The sequence below is a fragment of the Labeo rohita genome, chromosome 11 (genome assembly GCF_022985175.1).
Source record: "Labeo rohita strain BAU-BD-2019 chromosome 11, IGBB_LRoh.1.0, whole genome shotgun sequence".
NCBI lineage: Eukaryota > Metazoa > Chordata > Actinopteri > Cypriniformes > Cyprinidae > Labeo > Labeo rohita.
The window spans coordinates 19,467,209-19,481,708 of NC_066879.1; the positions used below are offsets into that span (position 1 = coordinate 19,467,209).

Below are 14,500 nucleotides of genomic sequence, written 5' to 3' on the forward strand. Positions count from 1 at the left end.
ATCTGAAAGTGTAACGATACAGATATGTTTTCTGTGAGGGCTAGGTTTAGGGTTAGGGTTGGGTTAGGGGATAGACAATATCGTTTAGTCAGTATAAAATCTATAGAAGTCTATGGAAAGTCCCCACAATTCACAAAAACAAACGTGTGTGTGTGCGCAGTATAATGTGCAGTGATGTTTCAATGTATTTGAATGAATAAAAAAAAAACTGGAACATAAAAGAAGATAATTTGAGAAACTTCAGTATTTTTGGTTCATACGATGAAAGTCAAAAACAGCTTTGTGACCAACAGTCTTCAAAATACCTTCTTTCATGTTCCACAAAAGAAAAGAGACAACATGTGGGTGAGTAAATGATTACAGAATTAATTTTGGTATACTATCTGTTTCATGTTTTTATTAATATTCTTCCTATTTTTATGAAATGATACTCTAAATAAGAAACTAAATCTGCCAGTGGATGGCGGAAAATGTCTTTGAGTCATTCACTCATTCGATTCGTTCAAACAGCTGATTCATTCAGGTATAAAGTAAACGGCTCTCTTTTTGAATGGGCTTTTGAATCATTGATTCACACAATTCGTTCAAAACGTGGATTCATTCAGAAACTAAACTGCTGTGTTGGTTGGAGATGTGCAACAATTCTGCTATGGCTTCAAAGGTAACATTGTCTCTGCAAAATTGAGCAAAAACACACAATATTGTGTATTAAAATATAACACTATCAACTTCACAAATCACATTTAAGCTTGTGATAGATCAGGACGAAATCAGCACTCTTGTCATATAGCTCTTGCTGCCTGTGTGATATCGTGTCATATATATAAATAAGACAAAACACAAATAGGGACATTTTTTTTGCACCAATATCTTGAATTTTAGTGCATAACTGCATTTGTGTAGTCCTGCATCATAATTGTCAACGGTCAACTATATGAACTATGAGATGACGTACAGGACTGGGGGCAGGCCCAACACATTAGCTGCGTTAAAATATTTGAATCGTGTTATTCTTTAACTAATTAAGTTAACATGTTAAACTGACAGCTTAACAAACTATATATATATATATATATATATATATATATATATATATATATATATATATATATATTATATATATATATTTATATATTTATATATTTATATATTTATATATTTATATATTTATATTTATATTTATATTTATATTTATATTTATTTATTTATTTATTTTTTCATTTTATTTCTGTGTTCTATACTATAAGTAAAATTAAATGTGCCTTTGGGTGAAGTTTCAGACTTTTTTGCTTCATCTTTCTGCATGATTTTGTGTAGGAGATGTTAAGAACACTAAATATTTCACATGCTTTGCCTTGATAGTCTTTATGATAACTACGAATTACATAATGCTTTAGACGTCATGTTGTTTAGTGGTAGATAACCCTCAGCTCTATGGCAGATAATTAGTGAAATAACTGCCGGTCATAATTCTAGTGCAGTGGTATGCCGTAAATCTGTATGTGCTGTAACATGAATGCTGGCAAATGAATGTCACTTTTTATTTTTAATTTTTTTTTTTTTTTTAAACTTTGGATTTCTTTAAAGGGATAATTCACCCAAACATAGAAGTTACCCTATGATTTACTCACCCTCATCCTAGGTGCATATGTCTTTCTTCTTTCAGACAAACACAGTCAGAGTTATTTAAAAAAAATGTCATGGCTCTTCCAGGATTTATAATGAGAATTTTTTGAGATTTTAAATCAAAATAAAGTGCATCAATCGATGCATTTGTGTAAGAAAATTGTTTCACTTCAAAAGGACTTTATAAAGCCCCAGAGCTGTGTGGTGTACTTTTTATAATGGATCTTCAAAATCTCAACAGCCATTCACTGCCATTATAAAGTTTGGAAAACTCAGGATATTTTTTAATATAACTCAGATTATGTTTGTTTGAAAGAAGAAAGTCACATACACCTAGGATAGCTTGATGGTGAGCAAATGAATGAACTGTCACTTTAATGTAGGGGTGTAATGTTCACAAGATCACAGGTTTTTTTAGTTATTGCCCATTTGAAATGAATAATGTCATTGTTCTGGTTTTATATGCGTCATCTGTTTGTGTGTTTGTCTATAGGACGAGTTCAAGCGCTGGTTTCGAGCGAGGATTCGAATAATGATGGCCCCTGGGAAGGACCCTTACGACAACCTGGCCTCTCAGACCGCCTCCCCTCAGGCCAATGACCACGCCCACAACCCATCTGACCCCGCCCCTGGGAAAATCACCTGGAATCCTGGAGACCAGAGTGTACAGGTATCATCCGCATAAAATCCATCCCATTCAAAAAGCATCTCCACAAATTGTAGTATTTACAAACTAAATTATGTAGTCAAGCAAATAGGTAAATAACCTTTTATTTCTTTTTTGTATTGCAGAAACGTTATTTTACCCTCCACAGCACTAAATATTTTTGGAGCGACACAATTCAGAACTTTGAAGTATTGAAGTAAGTAAACATAACTGTTTATAGTCCCTGAATCTGATGATTTGTGTAAATTCTGCTTTGTGAATACCTAAAACTATTGTCTTCATTGTTCTGCAGAGGCCTGGAAGATCTTAGCATGACCTGCTCATCCATTCACTCACAGCACAGCACCGGGCTCAACAAAAACCAGCAGGAGTACAGGTGAAACCTTGAATTTGTCATTTTAAGCTCACGCTGTACCTGGATGTAAATGTTGATTGCTGTGCTCAAGAATAAAGTTAACGAAGTCTTTATTCGTTGAGTATGAACAAGTGTTTTTTTTCTTCTCTATTTTAGGAGATTTTTTTTTGGACTGAATGAAATAGACGTGAAAGTGCCTTCTCTTTTCAAGCTGCTAATTAAGGAGGTACGAGTGAAATGTGAAACTGACCCCGGTCGGAGAACAGCATGACACAGCGCTGCTGACGCTGCTGTACTGAATATGTCCTCTCAGGAAGTTGAAATAAAGGAACTGAAACTTGTCTTCATCTCTCACTCTTTCTCAGGTCCTCAATCCTTTCTACATCTTCCAGCTCTTCAGTGTTATCCTGTGGTGTACTGATGAATACTATTACTACGCAATGGCCATAGTCCTCATGTCAGTCATATCAATAGCTACCTCTCTCTACACTATTAAAAAGGTAAGCAGTGAAACCATTTAAAACAGAATTCGCAAAACATTTCATTCCTATACTGATGTGTTTTAGTGGAACGGAATAGCGAGTAATATAGGACAGAACTTGAGTTTTAAATTTTTGGATGACTGGTTTGTATGGAAGCCCGTTTCTGTCACTGAATTAAAAAAAAAAAAAAAAAAAGGTTATTGCGACTTATCTCAGAAAAGTCACAATTACGAGTTACAAAGTCAAAATTGTGCGATTTTAAACTCACAATTGCGACAAATAAAGTTAGAATTGCAATATAAAACCTTGCAATTCTGACTTTTTTCACACAAATTTGACTTTCTTAGAATTGTGAGATATAAACTCGCGATTGCAAGAAATGAATTCAAAATTGCGAGACATTAGACTTTTCTGGCTTTTTCTAGCAAATGTGAGTTTGTATTTCACAATTCTGACTTTTCATGCAATTCTGACTTTTTTTTCTCAGAATTGAGATATAAACTTGCAGTTGCAAGAAACAAGTCAGAATTGCAAGATAAAAAATTCAAAATTCAGAATTTTTTTTTTTCTAACAAATGCAAATTTATGTCTCGGAATTTTGACTTTTTTTCAGAATTGTGAGATACAAACTCACAATTTCGAGAAATAAAGTCAGAATTATGAGAACTCGTAATTCTAACTTTTTTCTTGCAAATTCTAGTTTGTATCTCTCAATTCGGAGTTGTTTCTCACAATCGTGAGTTTATATCTCGCAATTCTTATTTTTTTCTTATAATTGTGAGAAACTTGCAATTGCGAGAACTTGCATTTGCTCAAAGTCAACGTTTTTTTTTCACACAGTTCTCATCAACTCGCAATTGTGAGAAATAGTCAATTTTGAGATAAAAACTCATAATTCTAACTTTTTTCTTGCAAATGGCTTTAACTCAGAACTGCAAGTTGATGTGTCAAAATTTTGAGAATATAATGAGTGTAGATGTAAACATGCAATTGCAAGAAAAAAGTCAGAATTGTGAGATCAAATGTCGCAATAATCTTTTTTTATTTTTTATTCAGTGACGGACATGGGGACATGGTTTGTGAGATGTTAAGATGTTACTATTATTAAAATAAATACCATTAAAATGTAAGCCTTTATTAGCTAATTAACCAACATTAAAAAATTCTGTTCTATTTTGTATTAAATACAAGATAATTATTACTGTACATATTGTAAATTTTGTATTCTGTACTATTTTTAATGTAGTATAATTAATATTTATATATATAATTTTATTAAAGATAAACATTCCCTATTAAGTAAATAAACTATTTTAAATAATATTAAATATCTAATTTTATTAAAGACAAAAATTCCCTAGATGTAAATACATTAAGTTTTTGCCTTTATTAACCATTAAAATATACTATATAATATACCACATATTTATTATATACTTTACGTACTCTAAGTTCTATTTTAGTATAGTACATACTTTTTTAAAATTTAAAATGATTAAATATTGAAATACTATGTTATTAATGAGAAAGGGAAAATACAAAATGAATGAAAAAACTATTATAATTATAATTATAATGTCACAGTAATTAACAATTAAATATCACAATTAATGATAATAATAATAACAATAATAATATATACTAATAATAAACTATCTTATTAATCAGACCAAAGTCTCCCTGTAAATAAAAGAAAATAAAAAATAAACCGTTGACAAACACTGATGACTCATAATAAAGATTGTAATCATTTTGTTTCCATGTTGTTTTTACTACTAGATCAATAAAGTTGTATTTTAAGAGTTATCAAGCATAGGTGATAGTCACAGGGAATTTCCAAGGTTAGACTTGAAGCTAATTTTCAGATTGCGTAAACGGATGTCTGTTATCAGTTAATGTGTGTATTTTTATATGCCTATTGAATTATCTGTGCTGCCTGGTCAGGAGAATGTTTGTTCTTCACATTAACTTTTTTTTTTTTTTTTTTTATTGTTTTACAGCAATATGTAATGCTACACGACATGGTGGCAGCACACAGTACTGTTCGAGTTACGGTCTACAGGGGCGAACGGTACGGCTCATATGTGCTAAAAAAACATTTTTCTCACTCTAAGTATATTTGCAATGACGGCCGCTGCTGCAGGCCTGGATTACCTGCATCAGGGAGCCTGGCGCAGTGGCCAAAGTCACGATGAGTCAGCACTCTGCCTCCTGTGCAAGGAAGCATGGGTAATAAGTGATCTGCTGAGACATTGGTTTTATTTTACCGCTCACTCATCCCCTCCCTCTCTCTCTGTCTTCTGTTTTTGCTGTACAGAAACCGAGGAAGCCCTGTCCACAGACTTAGTCCCTGGTGATGTCATTGTCATCCCCAGCAACGGGATCATCATGCCCTGTGATGCGGTGCTCGTCTGTGGAACCTGTATTGTTAATGAGAGCATGCTCACAGGTGATTGGTTGCGTGCAAATGCGATGTCATAAAAGTTGATTAGAATGGGGCGATTTGAGGGAAAAACACATTCCTTTAAATTTATATCTCATAAAAATACTCCACTTATATCAAACCTGTATGTTTATTTCTTTCAAACAACATGGATATTACTTTAGATGTTAGTTTGAAAAGTTTGCAAATAAAATAAATGAATTTTACTTTCATAAACTTTTTCTTTCAGATGAAAAAAGTTCATTTGGACATATTCATCAACAAAAATGATTCCCAAAAGTGTGAGATATGGAGAAAAAAATACACTACCATTCAGAAGCTTTTTAAGCTGTAAAATTTTGAAATATTTTTATGATTTAAAATAACTCTTTTCTGTTTGAATATGTTTTAAAATGTAATTTATTCCTGTGATTTCAAAGCTGAATTTTTAGCATCGTTACTCGTCACATGACCCTACAGAAATCATTCTAATATTGTTTTATTTATCTTTATTGCTAAATAAAAGTATTCTTTTCTACAATTTCTTTCCAAAAATAATTATACTGACTCCAAGCTTTTGAATGGTATAGTGTGTAATGTTACAAAAGCTTTTTATTTCAGATAAATGCTGATCTTTGGATCTTTTTATTCATCAAAGAAACCTAAAAAAAATGTTTTAAATATTGATAATAATAATGTTTCTTGAACAGCAAATCAGAATATTAGAATGATTTTTTTGAAGGATCATGTGACACTGAAGACTGGAGTAATGATACTGAAAATGTAGCTTTTATCACAGGAATACATAATATTTTAAAATATATTCAAATAGAAAGCAGTTATTTTATATAGTAAAAATATTTCACAATATTACAGCTTTTGCTATATTTTGAATCAAATAAATGCAAGCTTGGTGTGCAGAAGAGTCTTCTTTAAAAAAACAGTAAAAATCTTACGGTTCAAAAACTTTTGACTGGTAGTGAATATTTTACATTTTTTTTGACCCTAATGTAAATTTACTGTTTGTAAAATTATGTTTTTGGCACCTATTGGTACCCAATACATACCTGGGTACAAAATAACATGAAACTTTGAAACTATTTTTATTAAATGGTTATATCTCTTGAAAAAAAAAAAAAACTTTTTTTTTTATTATTATTTATTTAATATTTAATTTCCTCATGATTTTTATTTAAGAATTATTTAATTAATACAATTATTTTATTTAATAATTCTTTTATTTTAATAATTAATGTTATTTTCGGTTAATGCTACACATTTCGTATTTTTGTGCTTTGTCATTATTAATGGCTATTTTTTTTTTTAATTGAGCATATTGTTTATTATTTTTAAATGAATTAAAGATATGCATGTCTGACAGATGCTTCTGTGTTGTCTTCTCTCATTTGCTACGTTCAGGTGAGAGTGTTCCAGTCACAAAAACTGACCTTCCGAACCCTCAGCGGGACAAGAAGGGTGGGGATGGAGACATGGTCTACAGCACAGAGGAACACAAAAGACATACGCTCTTCTGTGGCACAAACGTCATACAGACCCGCTACTACACGGGAGAAATGGTCAAAGCCGTGGTGGTCCGGACAGGTTAGAAGGCAGAGCTACTTTTTAAGCAACATTTCTCATACTTCGTCTGCTGACTTTTTTGTCACCTCATTTGTATTGCAGTGTCTTGTGGGATTTATCCAATGCTGTCCTCAGCCAAAAAAGTTACCTTAATAGGCAGGCAGCTGACTAGGTTTTGCAGCAGAGGCCGTATTCATTGTTTTTTTTCTTTTGCAGGTTTCAGCACCTCTAAAGGGCAGCTCATCCGCTCTATTCTGTACCCCAAACCCACAGACTTTAAACTGTACCGGGACGCCTACATGTTCCTGCTGTGCCTGGTGGCTGTTGCCAGTGTCGTCTTTGTCTATTCGTTGGTCATGAAAATCATAAATCAGGTTTCTATCTATCTTTACTGTCTTAATAGGAACAGCATTATTTGATATAGGTTCAATAACAGAATTTGTGTATATAGCTTAGAGCAGAATTTTAAATGTAAATTCTAGGAAAGTGTGACCTGTTTAATGAAGCAATGTAGTAAATATAGTATGGAAAATGTGCACTTCATTGGTATGATGTGTCTGCTGCAGGAACCAGTTAAGGAGATCATAGTCAAGTCTCTGGACATCATTACTATCACGGTGCCCCCTGCGCTGCCGGCAGCCATGACAGCGGGCATCGTCTATGCTCAGCGGCGTCTCAGGAAAGTTGGGATATTTTCCATCAGCCCACAAAGAATCAACATCTGTGGGCAGCTAAATCTGGTGTGCTTTGACAAGGTAAATATGGGAAACTGAAGTCATTTTCTTTCGGTGAAGCCTAAAATTAAGCCGAAATTACACAGGAGTCAAATTTTATGGATTTTTTTATTTATTTATTTTAATTAAAAACAATTCTGCCTTAGCACACAAATTATCATTGAATCTAGTTATTTTTCATAAAACTAGGTTGAATTCTGCCTTTTTGGCGCCTCATTGTCATGTTAATATTTTATAGTATATACATTTTTAAGTAACACGTAGTTTAATGCTTTTATTTATCATTTATATTATTTAATATTTATTTTTGGTTTAATAATTATTTAATATTTAGTTATTAAACAGTGTGTTATGTATTTATTTTTAGTCATTTATTATAATTATTAATATTGTATTGTAACATTAGTATTATTGGTAATAATATTAATACAATTGATTTAATAAACTGTTTATTACTGCTACTGCTGCTACTAATAATAATATTAATTATAATAATAACATTATTATAATAAAATGATTTTGGTGGTGGTGTTTTTGTTGTTATTATCACAAAAAATTAAGGCTTGCTTTTAGAAAAAAAAAAATATGCATCATTAGCAATGCTTATATTTATCATTACAATTTAATATTTTTTGGTTCATAATTTAATATTTAAATAAGTATTATTTATTTAATTATATTCTTATATTATTATTATTATTATGATGATGATTATTATTATTATTATTGTATCATTGCTATTATTTGTAATAATAATAATTGAATTGATTTAATAAACTGTTTATTATTACTACCGCTACTAACAACAACAACAACAACAATAGTAATAATAATAATAATAATAATAATAATAATAATTATTATTATTATTATATTAATAATTATAGAATAATTAATAATAATTATACTAATAATATTAGTATAATAAAAATGATTATTTCATTATTTAGTTATTAAACAAAGTATTATTTATTTAATTATATTCTATTATTATTGTTGTTGTTGTTGTTGTTGTTGTTGTTGTTGTTGTTGTTGTTGTTGTTGTTGTTATTATTATTATTATTATTACTGTTGTTGTTGTTGTTGTTGTTGTTGTTGTTGTTGTTGTTGTTGTTGTTGTTATTATTATTATTATTATTATTATTATTATTATTATTATTATTATTATTATTATCGTTATTATTATTATCATTATTATTATCATTATTATTATCATTATTATTATCATTATTATTATCATTATTATTATTATTGTATCATTGCTATTATTGGTAATGATAATAATTGATTTAATAAACTGTTTATTATTACTGCCGCTACTAACAATAATAATAATACTAATTATTACTATTATTATTATTGTATTAATAGTTATATAATAATTAATATTAATTATACAAATAATATTAATAGAATAAAAATGGATTGTATTATTATTATTATTATTATTATTATTATATTAACAATTAAGACTTGCTCTTAGTAATTATTTTTCTGCCTCATTTTAGACAGGCACCCTCACAGAAGATGGCCTGGACATGTGGGGAATTCAGCGAGCAGAAGATGGCAGGTATGATCGTTTTTATAATATAAAGCAGATAAACAAGAACATTCTCAGCTGTTTTCTGAATTAGGACTGCAGACTCTTTAATTGCATTTCTGACCAAAGAATCTCTGTTCCCTAGATTCCAGCATTCAGAAGAAAAAGCAGACGATAAGAGCCTGGTTACAACCAAGTTTGTGTCCTGCATGGCCACCTGTCACTCCCTCACCAACATCGAGGGTCAGCTCTCTGGAGATCCACTAGACCTCAAGATGTTCGAGGCCACAGGCTGGGTCAGTGTCTGCTGTGACTGGAGAAAACTTTCAAATATTCTCATTTAAGTTTTGGAACAAGTTGTACATGTTATTTATTTATTTTGGTGTCACTCTGTCTATGTGTGCTCTTCAGATATTGGTGGAAGCTACAGAAGAAGAAACGGCTCACCACGACCGCATTGAACTCACTTACGTCAAACCGCCCAATCAGCTTCTGCCGCCACCAGCGATATCACCTGAACAGGACATGGTGAGCATTTCTTTGAGTATAATCTAAATGATTTGTATTTAAAACATTGTTCTAATATCTTGCTTTTTTTTCTCAGGAACTTTCTGAACTCTATGAGCTCTCGGTATGTACAACGGCTGTTATTTTATGCTTTGATGAATGTCATTATGTACACAAATGGGTGTTTATATACATGTTGTTTTTTGTTCTGCAGGCATCGTATATGATCGGTATCGTGCGGCAGTTCTCTTTCTCCTCCGCCCTGCAGAGAATGAGTGTGGTTGTTCGAAAGATTGGAGAGAGACGCATGGACGCCTATCTGAAAGGGGCACCGGAGGTTGTGGCAAGCCTGTGTAAGAGGGAAACAGGTCAGTGAAAGATCTGTTATTAAAGGGCTAGTTCATCCAAAAATGAAAATTACTCCATGATTTACTCACCCTCAAACCATCCTAGGTGTATATGACTTTCTTCTTCAGAAAAATACGACTGGAGTTAAATTAAAAAACGTCATGGCTCTTCCAAGCTTTATAATGGCAGTGAATGGGTGTTGAGATTTCGAAGCCCAAAAAAGTGCATCCATCCATCGTAAAAGTACTCCACACAGCTCCGGGGGCTTAATAAAGGCCTTATGATGCAAATCAATACATTAGTTCACTTCAGAAAATCTTTCAGAAAATGGTTGGAGGCACTTTATTAGACTTTGAAATCTCAACACCCATTCACTGCCATTATAAAATTTGGAAGAGCCAGGACATTTTTTAATATAACTCCATATTTGTCTGAAAAAAGAAAGTCATGTACTCCTAAGATGGCTTGAGGGTGAGTAAATCATGGTGTAATTTTCATTTTTGGGTGAACTATCCCTTTAATATCTTGTCTTTTTGAAATCAGTGTTGGATTGAAGTTGCTGTTTTTTTTTCGCTTACAATGCACCACAGTACCAGAGGATTTCGCTGATGTTTTGGAGAACTACACCAAACAGGGTTTCCGGGTCATCGCGTTGGCACACAGACGGCTGGAATCCAAACTTACTTTTCACAAAGTGCAGAATATTAACAGGTAAAGTTTAAATTTTGTGTCATTTACAAAATAATGTACAATGTAATGCCGGAACTTTTATCTGTGTTGTGCTCTGGTGTAATGTTGCACTATATTTGATTTTGCTTCCTCTGCAGGGATCAAATTGAGAAAAATATGGATTTTCTGGGTTTGATTATCATGCAGAACAAGCTGAAAACAGAAACTCCAGATGTGCTAAAAGAACTACGTCGCGCAAATATACGCACCGTTATGGTCACAGGTACAGAAAATTTGGAAAAAAAATTTTTTTCGTCTTCCTCCCACTTTCCTTTCTGTCATTACTCACTGTTCTATCAAAATAAAGGCAAAATTGCCAAAAATTAATCTAAAAAAAATCCAGTAAAACAGACAGTTATATTGTGAAATACTATACATTAAACTTTTTTCTAGTTTATTAATATAGTTTATTAATTGCTGTGTAATTTATTGTAATTTATTCCTGTGATCAAAGCTACATTTTCAGCATCAGTACTCGTCAGTCACATGATCCTTCAGAAATCATTGTAATATGCTGATTTTGTGGAGTTGTTTTTTTTTAATTCAAGATTATTTAATGAAAAAAGTTCAAAAGAAAAGCATTTATTTGAAATACAAATCTTTTATAACATTATAAATGTCTTTACTGTCACTTTTGATCAGTTTAATGTTTCCTTGCTAAATAGAAGTATTAATTTCTTTCTAAAAGCTTTTGAGCGGTAGTGTATTACATTTGCTAACTATAGTTCTGTAAAATTTTCCTGACAGGATATGTTTGACCTCTGTCCAACAAACCTGGTTCAGTTACTCACTGCGTACTTTATTTGTGTGTTATAGTTATCTATATAATAGTGTTTACTTATAGTTTACCTGGTTGGCTTATCAGGAGTTGGATATATGTGACCCTGGACCACAAAATCAGTCTTAGGTAGCACGGGTATATTTGTAGCAGTTGACAATAATACATTATATGGGTCAAAATTATCTTTTTTTTTTTTTTTTTTATGCCAAAAATCATTAGGATATTACATAAAGATCATGTTCCAATAAGATATTTTGTAAATTTCCTACTGTAAATGTATCAAAACTTAATTTTTGATTAGTAATATGCATTGCTAAGAACTTCATTTGGACAACTTTAAAGGTGACTTTCTCAATATTTCGATTTTTTTTTTTTTTTTTGCACCCTCTGATTCCAGATTTTCAAATAGTTGTATCTCGGCCAGATATTGTTCTATCCTAACAAATCATACATCAATGAAAAGCTTATTTATTCAACTTTCAGTTGATGCGTAAACCCTAATTTAACCCTTATGACTGGTTTTGTGGTCCAAGGTCACATATTGTTTGAATATGGAAGGGAGTGTACGGTGACCAGCCTCAGGCAGACGGGAGTCTGGGAGCTTTGAAGCTTAATTCATTAGGTATTCCTGGAATCTCGTCTAATAAGGTTCTCAGGTCTCCAGATTGCCAGCCAAGCTCTCCAAAGTTCAGACGAGGCTGAATGCAGCATTGTGAACTTAAGCTGATTGAGTTTGTACATGACTCACTCTTACAATCATGAGGAACGCTGGGTCATTGCCAGATACCAGCCAACATCTTTGTCCCCTGACAAGAAAAAGCACTTTTATAACAGTCTATCACATAGTCCAAAAGTCTCTGAATACTCAAGTATGGTTTTTTAGGGGGTTTTCTACATATTTTCGTCTCTCTCTTTGTCTGTTGTGTAGGTGACAACATGCTGACAGCCATCTCTGTGGCACGAGACTGCGGCATGATTCAGCCGCAAGACCTAGTCATTATTGCCGACGCTCTGCCCCCAAAAGACGGCCAGGCTGCCAAGATCAACTGGCACTATGCCGACAAACCCAGCAAACACTTGAACAAGCCTGCTAAACTAGAGGTCAGTGTGCCATCTACTGGCCAGACCCAGTCACTGTAGTTTGTGGAAATTAATGTTCTGGGTTAATATGGTTTGAGAGCTATGACAGGGCTGGGTGATATGGCCAAAAAATTCACAGTAATTTTTTTTCATATCAGTCGATGTTGATAATTATCACGATAAATGTCAAATTTTGATTTCTTTAAAGTTTAAAGGCAGATTTTTGCTACGATGTGAAAGTTGACAAAACCAGATGGTTAAAAGTGGCTTTAAAATATTCTTTATAATCAGAACATGACAAACACTTCATGTTTTTTAAATTCTTCACATCTTTTCCAGTCATTTTTCCTTAAAATAAATATCTTAATAAAAAAATTCTTAGTTTTGCATGCTTTCAGCAATATTGTTTCAAAGCAAGAAACAGGTTTCAAAGCAGGTTTGTTACCTGATCAAATTAATAACAGTAATAATAATAATAATAATGATATAACACTTTCTGTCTCTTAGAAATACACATTTGATAGTAGCTTGAGTTTGGATTCAGATGTAGATTTATGTTCATTATCAAAATCAGTAAAATCTGTAAAAATTGTAGCAACCTCATTTTATATGGTGAAATTTAATTATTCTGTTGAGTTTTTTTTTTTTTTTAATTAACCATTGCTCTTCTATAGTATCAGCCATAGATCATAATAACAGTTAAAACCACAAATATAGCACCTCAGTAGCATGGTAAAAATGTAATATGGTTCCTAGGTATTTGTATGAAAAACAGTAGTCTAAATTTAGTATAAATGCATAAACGCTTTAGCTTAATCTCAAAAAATACTGTAATTATATTCCAATGCAATAATTCCATTACTCCTCCTTCGATACATTGTACATGTCTACATTAATAATATAATAAAATTCAACACAAACATACCCACATTTCTGACCACTGTGCGGTTAGTGCTACTACAGTAAATCTATGGTAGATGATGGCGATTTGTAGATTAAAAAACCTTCTGACTGTGTGTTGCACACAGCGTTTCTCCCATTTGTCAGCGCTGTTTCATCTGGCTTTAAACCGAGTAATTTCATATTTCATACTGGCGCTGTTTAGTGTCCGAGACTCAACGTCAGGAAATGAACGCTTCTACTCTAGTAAGTTCGCCGCCATGCCGCCGTTTGAACTTTGATCCAATTGGATAAACAGTCTGAGTGGCGCGCTTTGACCTGCGCTCTTTTGTTCCGCCTTTGCCACATAAACATTACATTGAACATTTATTGAACTGTTGTTATCGTTTATCGAGGAAATTCATATCGCACGGTAATTATCGTAATCTATTTATCACCCAGCCCTAATTCAGCACCACAAATGTTATCAATAAAGCAAAAAGCATTATCTTTAGCGTCTTTGTACTTACATTCTCTGATGGCAGGAGATGGAGATTATTATGGAAGATGGGCATTCTATGGATGACATGAAAATGCTGGAACAGTATCACTTTGCTATGAGTGGCAAGTCTTTTGCTGTGATTATTGAGCATTTCCAGGACTTGCTACAGAAGGTCAGCAAAATTATTATTTTTTTTTTATATATACTATATATGTATACACATTTATTATATTGTACATCGTATTTATGGTGTTTTTATGATCATTG

General features: G+C 32.3%; 1 protein-coding gene across 1 annotated transcript in view; it reads left to right on the top strand.

Moving 5' to 3' along the window:
- atp13a3 (ATPase 13A3) overlaps positions 1–14,500 on the top strand; it is a 48,390-nt gene that overhangs the window by 18,798 nt on the left and 15,092 nt on the right. Inside the window, exons 5-23 of the mRNA XM_051122121.1 lie at positions 2,120–2,296; positions 2,419–2,489; positions 2,586–2,669; positions 2,805–2,874; positions 3,014–3,148; positions 5,131–5,206; positions 5,448–5,579; positions 6,972–7,154; positions 7,350–7,507; positions 7,700–7,888; positions 9,376–9,437; positions 9,553–9,703; positions 9,819–9,935; positions 10,012–10,038; positions 10,129–10,282; positions 10,853–10,973; positions 11,090–11,214; positions 12,701–12,873; positions 14,277–14,405. Of these exons, the coding sequence (XP_050978078.1) occupies positions 2,120–2,296; positions 2,419–2,489; positions 2,586–2,669; positions 2,805–2,874; positions 3,014–3,148; positions 5,131–5,206; positions 5,448–5,579; positions 6,972–7,154; positions 7,350–7,507; positions 7,700–7,888; positions 9,376–9,437; positions 9,553–9,703; positions 9,819–9,935; positions 10,012–10,038; positions 10,129–10,282; positions 10,853–10,973; positions 11,090–11,214; positions 12,701–12,873; positions 14,277–14,405 (2,334 nt within the window). The remainder of the gene's footprint in view (positions 1–2,119; positions 2,297–2,418; positions 2,490–2,585; positions 2,670–2,804; positions 2,875–3,013; positions 3,149–5,130; positions 5,207–5,447; positions 5,580–6,971; positions 7,155–7,349; positions 7,508–7,699; positions 7,889–9,375; positions 9,438–9,552; positions 9,704–9,818; positions 9,936–10,011; positions 10,039–10,128; positions 10,283–10,852; positions 10,974–11,089; positions 11,215–12,700; positions 12,874–14,276; positions 14,406–14,500) is intronic.